Below are 16245 nucleotides of genomic sequence, written 5' to 3' on the forward strand. Positions count from 1 at the left end.
TGAGTTTACTCTTTTTAATATGAACCCGACACGAACACGACTCGAACATGATAATTGCCAGGTAAATCAACATGTTGAATTCATTCCATCTCTATTCAATATCTAACATGGTATCAGATGCCATGCCAACAATTTCGGCAATCATTAGCAACGGCATGATCACTGATCTCCTTTCTTCTTCTATTCCATTCACTTACTCAGTGATGAATACAAGATTGTTCGGTTGAGGGCTGATTTTACATGTGCGTATCTAAATTTTTTTTTTGGACCAAATTAACATTAATTGAACAAGAAAAACATTAATTGCACAAAAAAAAGAAATATTTTTGTTCTTAAAAAACAACAATAATAAATAGTAATAGTATTGATTAAAAAAAAAAAAATTGTAATAGTAATTAAGTTGGTATTGCAAAACCTGCAAATTTATGATCATATTGATCCTGCATTAAATTAATATGATTTATATTAGATATCATTTTGATTAAAATGAATAAATTGATTTTTTATGCAATACTTTATTATTCCAATTTAATTGTAAATGAATAAATGCCAAACAATCCTCTAAATTGCCAACCAAGATTTCAGTATCACATTCATGTATATGAAAATATCAAATCATGTATTAAAAATGCCAACCAAGATTTTCTATAAATAATTATCCCATTAACCCTATAAATATCAAACCAAAATCAAACTTCCATTATCTGAATTTCACTAAAAAAAATAAAAAACATACTTTCATTTTCTGAAAATGAGAAAGAAGGTGAAACTTTCCTTCATACAAAATGATTCAGCGAGAAAGAGAACATTCAGAAAGAGGAAGAAGGGCTTATTGAAGAAGATCACTGAATTAACTACCCTATGTGATATTCCTGCCTGTGCAATCATTTACAGTCCTTATGATTCTCAGCCCGAGGTTTGGCCATCGGCGGACAGTGTTCAACAAGTTATTTCTCAGTTCAATATGATGCCGGGAATGGTGCAAACCAGGAAAATGGTTAGCCAAGAGAGTTTTCTCCGGCAAAGAATCAGCAAGGCCATTGAGCAGCTGATGAAGCAGATAAGGGAGAACCGGGAAAGGGAGATAACTCAGGTGATGTTCCATACCCTCAGGTGATCTATCTGAACATTCTGGATTTGACTGATCTTGGATGGGTTATTGATCAAAACTTGAAGAATATAATCACAAGAATTGAAACCTAACGGTTAATCATTCTTATGCCGGAGCGGTGGCGGAAACTTCGGTTGCTGAAGGGACGGTGGTAGTGGCTGAGCAGCCAGAGACGGTGGGATTTGATGTGAATGGGGAAAGTGTGCAGCCATAGAATCTTGCGGTTGTCGGGGTTGAACCATTGCCAAAAGAAGTTTCGGGTCAGGAAACGATTGGCTCTGATACCAACTGATACGGATTGAAAGCGAGAAATGAAGGTTTTAGTCGTAAACCAACAAAGATGTTCTTCTCAAGCTTAACTTGAAGGAGTGAATCCCGATAACAAGGTATAAACCTTAATTCTCAAAGAGAAATGATATTTGATTGATAAAAGTTGCCATATCCTTACAAAATGAGGGTTTAAATACAACCTCTAAAAGATAAGCGAAGGACAGGGACTACCCCTACTAGGGTTACAATACAGTTAATAATAAGAGGGTAAGATAGGTAATGCGCTCAGACAACAGGTACAGAGGTGCAGGTACGGAATGTCAGACTGTCTGTTGGTCGACTTCCTGAGGAAGTAATCTTGGCGATCCGCCCATGCTCATATGTGGATACGCCTTCTGGCGTACTCCGAGATCCGCCTTGCTCGCATGTCTTGGGGATCCGCCCTTCCAGGTGCATCCTCTATGATCTTGATTCTTGAAGACCCGCTAGAGTCCGCGCGATCAGTGTGGCCAGTTCGGATGTCCGCATCATTCTCTCCTTCTTTAAAAGAGTCCGGCACTGATTCGTTTTTGTTGAGCTCTAAAGGACCATCCGATTTCCATGGGCTAAGGTCACTGATGTTGAACGCTGGTGAGACTTTGCCAAGCCAGTTTGGCAATGCTATATGATAGGCATTGGCGTTGATCTTTTTGGTGATTTTATATGGCCCATACCTCCTAGGCCGAAGTTTGCTGCTTGCGGTGTTGGCGAGCCTCTCCTTGCCCAAATATACCATGACCTCATCTCCAACTTCAAACTGTAGGTCCCTGCGGTGCTCATCCGCCTTAGCCTTTAACTTCTGATTTCTATCCTCAAGAGTCTCCCTTACCTCTTGGTGCATCTGCATATAGTCCTGGGCCAGCTGGTTGACAGCCACATTTCCCTTTGGAAGGTATGCTATATCAAGGGCATGGTTTGGGGTCTTTGTGTATACTACCTCAAATGGTGATCTCCCGGTTCCCGAATGTACAGAGCCGTTGTAGGCGAACTCAGCTTGGGCTAGAACCACATCCCACATCCGGGGCTTATCCTTGCACTTGCTACGCAGTAAGTTTCCCAGAGTTCTATTGACCGCTTCTGTCTGTCCGTCTGTCTGAGGGTGGGCAGTGGTACTAAACTTCAGAGAAGTATCAAAAAGAGCCCACAAGGTCCGCCAGAAGTGACTCAGAAACTTCGTGTCACGATCTGAGACAATACTCTTTGGTACGCCATGTAGTCTGACGACCTCCTTGAAGAACAGTTTAGCAGTTGCCGATGCATCATTGGTTTTTCGGCATGGTATGAAGTGTGCCATTTTTGAGAATCGGTCAACAACCACAAAGATGGAATCCATGCCCCTCTGAGTTCTGGGTAACCCTAGGACAAAATCCATGGACAGATCCTCCCATATAGCTTCTGGTACAGGTAGTGGTAGTTGCAAACCAGCATTAGTGGGGTGCCCCTTGGCGGTCTGGCAGATATAGCATCGTTCTACTAGGTACGCCACATCTCTCCTCATCTTGGGCCAGAAATAACGGGAACTTACTGCTTCATAGGTCTTGTTTCGCCCAAAATGTCCCCCCAGGGATCCGCCATGCAGATTGCGGATAACTTTTTCGCGGATGGAAGTGCAAGGTAAACAAAGTTGGTTACCCCTCATTAGATACTCATCTGTGATGTGATACGCTCCATCTCCATGCTGGGTTTTACATTTCTCCCAAATGCTACCGAAGTCGGGATCCGCCAGGTACTCTCCTCTGATATGTTCGAAGCAGTCGGTCTCCAGATTGACGGTTTTTATTAGTGCAACCCTCCGACTCAAGGCGTCCGCCACTACGTTTTGTTTTCCCGCCTTATGGATAAGCTTATAGGGGAACTTATCTATGAAGGCGGACCATCGGGCATGCATGGAGCTTCGAAGTTGCTTCTGACTTCCTAGATACTTGAGGGCCTGATGGTCAGTGTAGAGAATGAATTCTTTCCCCACTAAGTAATGCTCCCATACTTTCAATGCCTTCACTATGGCATAAAATTCTTGATCATACGTTGCCCACTTTTGCCGTGCGTCACATAGCTTCTCACTGAAGTACGCAATGGGCCTTTTCTCTTACATCAAAACACCACCAATCCCAATTCCACTAACATCACACTCAACTTCAAACAGTTTATCAAAATCAGGATACGCCAGCACTGGCGCTGTACTCAGTTTTTTCTTGATCAAGGCGAAGCTCTCTTCTTGGGCGTCCGCCCACTCGAACCCCTTTCCTTTCTTCAAACATTCTGTCAATGGGGCCACTATGGAACTGAAGTTCTTAATGAATCTTCGATAAAATGTTGCTAGCCCATGAAAACTCCTGATGTCCCCCACATTCCTCGGAGTCGGCCATTCTCGGATGGCTCTCACCTTCTCTCCATCCACTTGGACACCGTCGCCACTAACCACGAATCCAAGGAAAACCAAACTTTCCATGACAAAGTCACACTTCTTGGTGTTGGCGAATAGCTGGTGTTTCCTTAACAGATCAAATATTGTCTGCAAGTGCTTCTCATGATCCGCCAAGGTCTGGCTATGAATCAAAATATCATCAAAATACACAACTACGAACTTCCCAATCACCGGGCGAAGCACCTGATTCATTAGCCTTATAAAAGTACTAGGGGCATTGGTCATCCCAAATGGCATCACTAACCACTCATACAATCCATCCCTAGTCTTGAAAGCAGTCTTCCATTCATCCCCAGCTCGAATACGTATCTGGTGATAACCGCTCTTGAGATTAATCTTGGAGAAGACTTTAGATCCGCCAAGCTGGTCCAGCATATCATCCAACCTTGGAATGGGAAACTTGTACTTGATGGTGATCTTGTTGATGGCCCTACTATCGACACACATCCGCTAAGACCCATCCTTCTTCGGCGTAAGTAAAGCTGGAACGGCGCAAGGACTCATACTCTCCCTAACGTATCCCATCTCGATGAGTTCCTCCACTTTCTGTCTCATGATGTCGTTCTCCTTCGGACTCATTTGATAGTGTGGGAGGCTTGGTAAGCTAGCCCCAGGCACAAGATCGATATGATGTTGGATGTCCCTCAAAGGTGGTAACCCACTGGGTAGCTCTTCCGGGAACAGATCTTGATACTCGCTAAGTAGGCGGGTCACTTCACTCGGCATTTCCCTTTCGTCCCTTTAGGCGGATTCGTGATTCGCCTTAACCATTACCGCGTATACCATTTGGCTTTCTTCACATTCGCTGACAAACGATTTGTGTGTAGGACAGACTACCAAGGTAGACTTCTCGTCGGCCTTTGGCTCTCTCACCATTGGTGTAAGGACAAACTTCACCCCATTCTTCACAAATCTGTAAGTGTTCTCTCTTCCGGCGTGGGTGGCGTTGTTATCAAACTGCCAGGGTCGGCCCAACAATAGGTGGCATGCGTCCATATCGACCACATCACAACAGGCTTCATCATGATAGTTACCAATCTCAATCGGTACCTTGCATCTCTAGGTCACCCTCAACTTGCCAACGTTCTTGATCCATCCCACCCTGTAGGGATCAGGATGTGCCCCCGCCAGCAATCCAAACTTCCGAACGGCGCTGCTACTCACAATGTTCTCCTGACTACCACTATCAATGATTACGTTGCATCGCCCTTTGTTCACAAGGCAACGAGTCTGGAATAGTTGATGCCTCTAATCGCCCTCTAGTCGGCTGGAGACTAATAAGCGTCTAACCACATGAATGGCGTATCTTCCTTCATCCGCCTCATCATCATCCTCTCCCAAGGGTTCACAATATACTTCATCCCCTTCTTCATAGTCTTCTTCACATCTTTCCACCATGTTAGCACTCTTCCTCCTAGGACACTCGTTGGATCTATGGCCTGGTTCATTGCACCTGAAACATTTAAAAGGCGCGGGCCTCGCATATGGATTGTTGCTCTTAGGTGGTGTAGGTACCTCCTTGTATGGCCTAGTATGTCCAACAGATCCTCTTCCCACACTGTTAACCCTGACTCCACTGGCACTCGCCACTTGCTTACCTTTGTCATAAGACTTCACGTTATCTCTTCCTCCAGGCGTATACTCAGTAGCGGCGGATCTCCGGGTTTGCCCGCTTAGTTGAGATTCAGCCTTCAGGGCCAAATTCCTGGCATCCTGCACTCGAACCACCATCTGTGTGCCAATACGATCCTAGATGTTGTATCTCAACCCTTCTAGGTACCTAGAGGTCTTTTGGCTTTCAGTTTCAGATAAGTTGGCCCTAGCCGATAGCCTTAAGAATTCTGAGGTATACTAATGGACACTTCGGGCACCTTGAGAGCATCCTCTGTAGGAGCTGTAGATATACTGCTCATAGTCCGGCGGTAAGAACCGCTCCCTCAACATCGCCTTCATTCGTAGCCAAGATCTAATCGGATCTCTGCCCCCTCTTCTTCTTTCTTCCCTCATCTGATCCCACCAAACTGATGCACCACCCTTCAGGCGATACGCCACCAGCCTTACTTTCCTCTCATCAGGAATCCCAGCATATTCAAAGAAGCGCTCAACTTCCGATAACCAATCTAAGAACCCCTCTATATCCAGTTCACCACCAAAAGACGGTAAGTCTATTTTTAACTTAAAGGCATCATCCCTGTCAAAGTTTCCTAGATCTGGTTCTGCCCTAACCATACCCACACGTCTGTTATCATTCGGGCCAACACCCCTCATATTTCTAAAGGCACCATTATCCCCAATATCCTCAAAATCATCACTATCGCTATCAGCGTTATGCACAAGGACAAAGTCATGCCTTCTTACCTCAGGATCCCTAGGACCCATTTGTGGACGTGGTTGTTCAAGGGCTCCTTCCTTTCTCTGAGTTGATCCTCCTGCTGCGGATTGGATTAAGGACCAAACCTCCAGTTTGAAGTTTTCCAGGGATGTGGTTAACTCCAGGAACTTTTGATCGGTCTGTCTCTGCCGCTCATGGCTGGCCTGAATCTGTTCCGCAAGGTGCTCCCTTAGCTCCTCATACCTCCGGTCACTGGTTTCCATAGAATCTTGCGGTTGTCGGGGTTGAACCATTGCCAAAAGAAGTTTCGGGTCAGGAAACGATTGGCTCTGATACCAACTGATACGGATTGAAAGCGAGAAATGAAGGTTTTAGTCGTAAACCAACAAAGATGTTCTTCTCAAGCTTAACTTGAAGGAGTGAATCCCGATAACAAGGTATAAACCTTAATTCTCAAAGAGAAATGATATTTGATTGATAAAAGTTGCCATATCCTTACAAAATGAGGGTTTAAATACAACCTCTAAAAGATAAGCAAAGGACAGGGACTACCCCTACTAGGGTTACAATACAGTTAATAATAAGAGGGTAAGATAGGTAATGCGCTCAGACAACAGGTACAGAGGTGCAGGTACGGAATGTCAGACTGTCTGTTGGTCGACTTCCTGAGGAAGTAATCTTGGCGATCCGCCCATGCTCATATGTGGATACGCCTTCTGGCGTACTCCTAGATCCGCCTTGCTCGCATGTCTTGGGGATCCGCCCTTCCAGGTGCATCCTCTGTGAGCTTGATTCTTGAAGACCCGCTAGAGTCCGCGCGATCAGTGTGGCCAGTTCGGATGTCCGCATCAAGATTTCTGGTTCATTTGATCTTTAATTTCTTGTTTGTTTTGTGTGTTGTCTTAGCTAATGTAGCTTTGGGGAAAAATGTACTCAATGATCAGAAATTTACACAGAAAGATCAACCGATAAGTAATGGTATTTGGTAGCTATTTTTGAGAGGTTAATTTCTCTGATGTTAATCGAAATTTGGAGTTAGTTTTAAGAAGATGATCTTGGTTTTGTTTCAATCAAAATATTGAACTTTTATTTTTTTAGAGAGGGTGAGTTTTGGTGCAACTGTAAACCTTATTATTGTGTGACCGAGAGGTTATCGATTTGAGTCTTAGGAGCGGCCTCTTGACAAAAAAAAAAAACAGGAGAAAGCTTGGCCCAATAAGTCTCGCTTAAAGAGTGTGTATCAGGCCGCCTTTTTTTGTAAAGTACTTCCAGTAATGTCAAAAAAAAAAATTCATCTAAATGGTGAAATAACGATCATATTGAAAATTATTAACTTTTATCTATATTCAGCTTCATTTGATCTTTAATTTCTTGTTTGTTTTGTGTATTGTTTTAGGAGAAAAATGTACTCAATGATCGTCAATTTACACAATGATAAGAAATTTACACAGAAATGGAGATTTCTGGTTCATTTGATCTTTAATTTCTTGTTTGTTTTGTGTGTTGTCTTAGCTAATTTAGCTTTGGGGAAAAAATGTGCTCAATGATCAGAAATTTACACAGAAAGATCAATCCATAAGTAATGGTATTTGGTAGCTATTTTTGAGAGGTTAATTGCTCTTATGTTAATCGAAATTTGGAGTTAGTTTTAAGAAGATGATCTTGGTTTTGTTTCAATCAAAATATTGAACTTTTTTTTTTTAGAGAGGGTGAGTTTTGGTGCAACAGTAAACCTTATTATTGTGTGACCGAGAGGTTATCGATTTGAGTCTTAGGAGCTGCCTCTTGACAAAAAAAAAATCATCTAAATGGTGAAATAACGATCATATTGAAAATTATTAACTTTTATCTATATTACAACTAGATGATACCAAAAAATAATAATCTAAAATATCAGTTACGCTCTATAGTTGGCAATTGGACAATAATGGAGTCATTTGCAACTTTTGAAAGTTCAGAAAACCAATTGATGTTGGTCCAAGTGTTGGGATTAAATGTATTAAGTCGTAAAAAAATGAAAAATATATTTATTATTTATTTTACTCATGTCTTTGAAACTTTCACGTGCCAACTTTATTTCTTTTTAACTGTCACATGACGTATAAATAGGTTTCACGTAACAGTCATGTTATACCTGGAATATTTCTTTTACTATTCCAAGTTACTATTCCAATCATTTTACCTGTTTGCATTAGTTGGAATGGATTTATTTTAATAAAAAGTAAAGTTGAACGAATTTTTTGAAACGAAATGAAAGTTCATTAATTTTTTGAGAATTGATATCAAACTTCAGTGGTTATTAATATAATTTAGTTATTTTTTTATCTATTTTTTGAGTTTCGAAGCTTTTAGTAATAGGACCTAATTGTTAAGTCACGTGTCTTCTTGTTAGGTTTCTTTGAAGTAGTCTTTGCTGTTAACAATAAGTTCCTAGAAAATAGGAATAAGTTAGAGTTTGATTCTATCTATTTTGGTCTTTCATGTAATCACGTTTCCTGTATATGTGGGATACGTTAGTTTCTCCTTTTGGATTTCTGTTCATTGTAAAGCTATTTAATGCTTCCTCAGTTTACATTCTAAATAACAAATACTCTTTGCATTTTGTTGCAATTTGTCTATTGTGTTCAATATTTATCATTTGGTATCAGAGCCTGAACAAGCCTGATTGAGAAAAAAAGAGTGTGCGAGAAACACGAGAGAAGAGTGTGAAGAGATGGCAGAAAGCAACAATAATAATGGTTTTGTGCAACCAGCTATCCCAAAATTTGATGGCTTCTATGAACATTGGGCAAAATTGATGGAGAATTTCCTTCGAGCAAAGGAATTGTGGAGCCTAGTAGAAGACGGAATAACAGAGATTCCAGCAGGAAGAGAGCCATCAGAAGCAGAGACTAAAGTTATTGCAGAACAGTAATTGAAAGACAAGAAGGTGAAGAATTATCTCTATCAAGCCATTGACAGAGAAATTATGGAAACCATTCTGAACGATGATATATCCAAGCAGATTTGGGACTCGATGAAGCAGAAATTTAAAAGGTCAACAAGGGTTAAAAGAGCACAACTTCAAACCCTAAAAACTAAATTCGAAATTCTGAAGATGAAAGAAGGGGGAAGTGTCAATGCCTATTTTGGAAGAACACTCTCAATTGCCAAGAGGATGAAATCATATGGTGAAAGTCTCAAAGAAGCTGATATCACAGGAAAGATTCTTCGATCCTTAGTTCCAAAATTCAACTACGTGGTATGTTCAATTGAAGAATCAAATGATGTTGATGTTTTAACTGTGGATGAACTATAAAGCAGCCTTTTAATTCACGAACAAAGGATGAAAGGATCTGAAGAAGATCAAGTATTGAAAGTTACACATGAAGACCGAAATGGACAAGGCAGAGGCACGTTTAGAGGTCGTGGTAGAGGCAGAGGCATATCGTTCTTTGACAAATCTGCTATTGAATGCTATAAATGTCACAATTTGGGACATTTTCAGTATGCATGTCAAAATAGAGAGGAACGGGCTCACTATGCCGAGATCGATGATGAAGATGAGATGTTGTTAATGGCGCAAGTTGATCTCAAGCAAGACAAAAGGAAAGGGATATGGTTTCTTGATTCTGGATGTTCGAACCACATGTCAGGAAACAAAAAGTGGTTCACACGACTTAATAAAGTTTTTAAGCATTCTGTTAAACTTGGGAATAATTCCAAGCTGATGGTGATGGGGAAAGGGAGTATCAAGCTCGAAGTTGGAGGCCAAATCCAGATTGTGAGTGATGTTTTTTATGTACCTGAATTGCGTAATAACCTGCTGAGTATAGGTCAATTACAAGAATGAGGAATCACCATTCTTATCAAACATGGAGTGTCCAAGTTATATCATCTGACTTGTGGTGTTATAATGAAAAATGAAATGACAGCAAACAAAATGTTTGTAGTTATTGCAAACATTCTCATGAAATCACCTTCTTGCTTCAACGCACAAATTGAAGAATCGAGTGAAATTTGGCATCAAAGATTTGGGCATCTGAGCTATAAAAATCTAGCATTGATGCGCAACAAAGAGATGGTTCGAGGGCTGCCAAACATCAAAACCCCAACAAAAAAATGTACAAGTTGCATGATGGGAAAACAACATAGAGTAGCCATTCCAAAAAAGAGTAATTGGAGAGCCATAAAGAAATTACAGCTCATACACCCAGACATTTGCGGTCCTATTTCGCCTGCCTCCTACAGTCAAAAGAGTTACATATTAACATTCATAGATGACTTTAGTCGAAAGCTGTGGGTTTATTTTCTGAACGAAAAGAGTGAAGCTTTTGTGACTTTCAAAAATTTCAAAATAATGGTGGAGAAAGAGTGTGGTCTATCAATGTGCAACTTAAGAACAGATAGAGGAGGAGAATTCAACTCCAAAGAATTTTCAGAATTTTGCAAAACATAAGGCATAAGAAGACAGCTTACTACAACGTATACGCCTCAGCAAAACGGAGTTGCGGAGCGTAAAAACCGTACAATCCTCAATATGGTGAGATGCTTGCTTGAAGAAAAACAAATGCCCAAAATGCTTTGGCCAGATGCTGCGAAGTGGACATGTCACATTCTCAATCGGAGTCCCACTGCCTCTGTGAAAAATAAAACTCCAGAAAAATGTTGGAGCGATTTGAAACCTAACATTGAATATTTCAGGGTCTTTGGCTGCATTGGAAATGTACATGTACCTGATGCTAAGAGATTGAAGTTAGACGCAAAAAGTTAGAAATTAGTCCCGATCGGCTACAGTGTGGAGTCCAAAGGATATAAGCTGATTAATCCTTTCACAAAGAAAGTAACCATCAGCAGAGATGTCATCTTTGAAGAAGATGAAAGATGGGATTGGGCAAAAACAAAAGAGGAGACTACTGATGTACTTGATTGGGGAGAAGAATATGAAGGAGCCCACAATCAAGGAGATGAAAGTGAAGAAGAAGCAGATTTAGATGAAGAAAATACAGCAGATGTGGATGAAGACATCACCTCCAATGACACAGAAAATTCAAGCTCCAACAGTGATGTTCCAAATTCAGCAAGTTCCAGCTCTAACTCACTGAATTCCAGCCCCAACAATACCTCTAATTCATCTTTCCCAATCAGAGAACGAAGAGCTCCTGCCTACTTAGAAGATTACACACGTGGAGAAGGATTCTCTGAAGATGAGGTACAAAACTTTGCTCTATGTATATCTGCTGATCCCATTTTCTATGAACAAGCAGCAAAATTGAAGAAATGGAGGGATTCAATGGATCTTGAAATCGAAGCAATAAAGCAAAATGAAACTTGGGAACTTGTAAAGGCTCCTTTGGAAGTGAAGGTGATAGGTGTCAAGTGGGTGTATCGAACCAAGCTGAACGAAAATGGAGAGATTGACAAATGTAAAGCATGCCTCGTGGCAAAAGGGTATGCTCAAGAAAAGGGAATTGACTACAATGAGGTCTTTGCACCAGTAGCACGATGGGATAATATTCGCATGGTAATTGTAGTAGCAGCGAAAAATGGTTGGAAGTTGTTTCAACTAGACGTTAAAAGCGCATTTCTGCACGGAGAACTCAAAGAACACCTCTACGTCGCTCAGCCACAAGGCTATGAAGTTAAGGGAGAGGAGAACAAAGTATACAAACTAAACAAAGCTCTTTATGGCTTAAAGCAAGCTCCAAGGGAGTGGTTTAGTAGAATTGAAGGATACTTCGTCAAAGAAGGGTTCGAAAGAAGCTGCTGTGATCCTACCTTGTTTGTAAAACAAGAGAACAACAAAATTCTAATTATAAGTCTCTATGTTGATGATCTTGTTTTTACAGGCAATGATTTGATTATGATACAACATTTCAAAAACTCTATAAAGAATGAGTTCGAGATGACTGATCTAGGAGAAATGAAGTATTTCTTGGGAGTGGAAGTTCATCAATGAGTAAATGGCATTTTCATCAGCCAGAAGAAATATGCCAGTGAAATACTTGAAAAATTCGGGATGAAAGGGTGCAATGGAGTCAGAAATCCAATTGTTCCAGGAAACAAACTATCAAATGAGGAGGAAAGCACTCAAGTAAATGGAACCTTATTCAAGCAGATCATTGAAAGCTTGCTATATATGACTGTCACAAGACCAGATTTGATGTACAGTGTATGTCTTATAAGCAGATTTATGTCAAAACCCATGGAGATACATATGTTAGCAGCTAAGAGAATCTTGAGATACATTCAAAGTACTGCTGATTTTGGCATTGTTTACAAACGAGGCTGCACAACTGAGTTAATGGCATATACATACAGTGATTATGCTGGTGATATAGATGATCGAAAGAGTACATCAGGGTATGTTTTCGTATTAAGTGGAGGAGCTGTAGCTTGGGCATCAAAGAAGCAACCTGTAGTGAGTCTGTCAACTACAGAGGCAGAATATATCGTTGATGCCTCATGTGCGTGTCAATGTGTCTGGATGCAGAGAATTCTGAAACAAATTGAAGGTACAAAAATTGACTATGTGAAGGTTCTCTGTGACAATTCTTCTACTATTAAACTTGCAAAGAATCCGATACTTCATTGGAGAAGCAAACATATTGATGTAAGATTTCATTTTTTAAGAAATCTTGTAAATGATGGGTCAATTAAAATAGAATATTGTGGCAGGAATGAACAAGTTGTAGATATCATGACAAAACCTTTAAAGCTTGATCAATTTGAGAAGCTTAGAGAAGCACTTGGTGTTCGAAGCAGCTTGGGTATAAACTAACTTGTTGTAAGCAAGTTTAGTTTAGGGGAGAGTTTTGTTAAGTCACGTGTCTTCTTGTTAGGTTTCTTTGAAGTAGTCCTTGCTGTTAACAATAAGTTCCAAGAAAATAGGAATAAGTTAGAGTTTGATTCTATCTGTTTTGATCTTTCCTGTAATCACGTTTCCTGTATACGTGGGATACGTTAGTTTCTCCTTTTGGATTTATATTCATTGTAAAGCTATTTAAAGCTTCCTCAGTTTACATTCTAAATAACAAATACTCTTTGCATTTTGTTGCAATTTGCCTATTGTGTTCAATGTTTATCACTCATATGGATTTTTGAGTTTCGAAGCTTTTGGTAATTGGACCTAATGAATTTGAACGAAATGGCTCTTAGGTTTCATTTTCATTGATTTTATGTCTAAAAAGGTAAATTTAATTTTTTAATCTATTTTTATAAAATATACTTAAATTTATTTTTTACAATAAAATTACTAATCTACCTATTTTATTTTAATAAATTCATTCAGGTCAATTTGTACTTAAAAATTCACGAGAATATTAGCGTGACACAAAAGGGAGTTGATTATAAGCCACTATGACAACTAGTGATGATGACGAAATATGCCCCTAATGTTTTTATGTAATTAAAAGGTCACGTGCTTGAAACTGTCACATGACAACTTTATTTTTTTAGTTGTCACGCGGCATACACATAGTTATCATGTGAATTGAAGATTTATTTTCAACGTGGTTGCCACGTTACTATTCTAATTATTTTTTTCTTTTTGAATTAGTTGGAATGAATTTATTGTAATAGAAAGTAAAATTAGAAGACTTTATTGAAACAAAATGGAAGTTTCATAGCTTTTTAAAATTGATATCAAACTTCAGTAACCATTGATATGATTTAGTTAATTTTTTTTTTCCATTTTTGGGGTTTGAAGCTTTCATTGGACCTAGTATGGACTTTGAAAGAAATGGGCTCTTAGGCTTCGTTTTCATTGATTTTATATCTAAGAGAGTAAATTACATCTAAGATTAATCAATTTTTTATTCTATTTTTATAAAATATACTTAAATTTATTTTTTCAATAAAATTGCTAGTCTATTTATTTGATTTTAATAAAATCATTCTTGTCAATTTGCATTTAAAAATTTACGAGAATATTAACGTGACATAAAAGATAGTTGACTATAAACCACTATGGCAACGAGTGATGACCAACTAAGAAAAAGATAAGCAAATTTTTTTAAGAAGAATATTTATTCTTTGCGAAACTTATAATAATTAAAATTTGAAGTTAGTTTTAAAATTGGGTAGCCTATTTTTTTCACTGGTGGTAATTAAAATTTGGAGTTAGTTTAAAAAAAATTAAAGTTATTGAACTTTCATTTTTATTTAAATAAAGTAATTACGGTCATGTCAAATAAAAAAAATCACTTGAATGGTAACATAATGATCACATTGAAAATTATTTACTTTTATGTATATTACAATAAGATGATAGCAAAAAAAAGGGTAAATTCCAAAAAAAATCTCTGTGGTTTCACCGATTTTCGAAAAAACCCATGTGGTTTGTTATTACAAAAAAAAAAGATGGTGGGTACGCCGTTACCCGAAAAACGAAAAATGGCTTAACACTGTTAGTTTTGATGACGTGGCAAAGGGTAAAATTATCCAAATTAAAATAAAATAATAAAAATAAAAAAAAACAAAAAAAAAATTAAAATAAAGAAAAAAAATCCCCTTCTTCTTCCTAGGCTTCTTCTTCTTCTCCTCATTCGTCTCTCTTCCTCAGCTGCTTCTTCTTCTTCTACTCATCCGGACCTCCATCACTGCTACATGAACCACCACTGCTACATGAACCACCACGTGTGGGCACAGGAACAACACAATCTCTTTCAATTTCATCATCTTCTTCGTCTTCCGTCTCCAAATCCTCTTCCGATTCCAACACTAATTTCTCCACCGTCTCTTCTTTCTCTTCCTTCGGAAACTCCATCACTGTTGGCTGTGGCATGAAACTCACTCTCTCCCGATTGAAATTCGTGGCCTTGAGTATCGATTGATCAAATTCGTGGCTTCTACTTGTTTGTTCTAACTGATTTTGGCTCACTTGTGAAACTTCGCCTCTCGTCATAGATTGGGTTCGTTGCTTTTGATTTTCGAATTAGTTGCGACGGAGTTGGCGGCGGTGGTGGAGGAGGAGGGGGAGGCGGTGACCTGTAGAATTGTGAAGATTGAATGTAGAAGAAGAAGAAGAGGACATGGAAGGAGAATCGGGGAGGATTAAATTGTGAAGATTAGAAGAATCAGTGGATGAAATTTTAATGAGGAAGATTTGTGGTTCATATGTTTGTGTTTAATATGTTTGTCGTTCATAGAAAGAATTACTTGATCAAACAATGGTGGAAGCGGACCAAACGATGGTAATAGAGGGAACCACGGAAAAAGTGGAGGCGGTTGAAACAGATTCTGGTCTGGAAATTTCCAGATTTTTGGAAATCTGGAAATCTGGAAATTTCCAGAATCCGTTTCAGCCATTTAAAAAAATAGAAAAAGAAAAAAAAGAAGAGAAGAGAAGAAGAAGAAGAAGAAAAAGAAGAAGAAGAAGAAGAAGAAGAAGAACCATGAGGAGAGAGATGAGGAGAGAGAGAAAGAAAAATAAAAACAAAAAAAAATAAAAACAAAGAAAAATAAAAATAAAAAAAAATTGGTTTTTCCAATTTTACCCTTTGCCACGTCATCAAAACTAACGGTGTTAAGCCATTTTTCGTTTTTCGGGTAACGGCGTAACCACAGTCTTTTTTTTTAATAACAAACTACATGAGTTTTTTCGGAAATCGGACAAACCACATGGGTTTTTTTCGGAATTTACCAAAAAAAAAAGTCTAACATATATCTGTTATGCTCTATATACTTGGTAATTCGACAATAATAAAAGTTATTTGGAAGTTTTGAAAATTATTAACTCTTATGTGTATTACAGTAAGATGACAGCAAAAAAAAGGTTATATATATATATATATATGTTGCGCTCTATACTGGTCCAAGTGTTGGGGTAACAAATATTAAGCCGTAAAAAAATAAAAAGTATATTTATTATTTATTTAAGTCACGTGATTGAAACTGTCATGTGGCAGCTTTTTTTTTTTAAGTTTCCACACGTCATACACATAGTCATCATATGACAGTCATGTTATACATTGAAGAATTACTTTCAACGTGGTTGTCACTTTACTATTTCAATTATTTGTCTGTTTGAATTAGTTGCAATGAATTTATTTTGATAAAAAGTAAAATTCAACAACTTTATTGAAACAT

At 38.7% G+C, this 16245-nt stretch overlaps 1 protein-coding gene across 1 annotated transcript in view; it reads left to right on the forward strand.

Annotated features, from left to right (window-relative positions):
- Window positions 1-751: 751 nt before the first annotated feature.
- LOC136207231 (agamous-like MADS-box protein AGL80) overlaps window positions 752-16245 on the forward strand; it is a 30329-nt gene continuing 14835 nt past the window's right edge. Inside the window, exons 1-2 of the mRNA XM_065998539.1 lie at window positions 752-979; window positions 6183-6188. Coding sequence (XP_065854611.1) covers window positions 752-979; window positions 6183-6188 — 234 coding nt within the window. The remainder of the gene's footprint in view (window positions 980-6182; window positions 6189-16245) is intronic.

This window comes from Euphorbia lathyris, chromosome 9 (assembly GCF_963576675.1).
Source record: "Euphorbia lathyris chromosome 9, ddEupLath1.1, whole genome shotgun sequence".
NCBI lineage: Eukaryota > Viridiplantae > Streptophyta > Magnoliopsida > Malpighiales > Euphorbiaceae > Euphorbia > Euphorbia lathyris.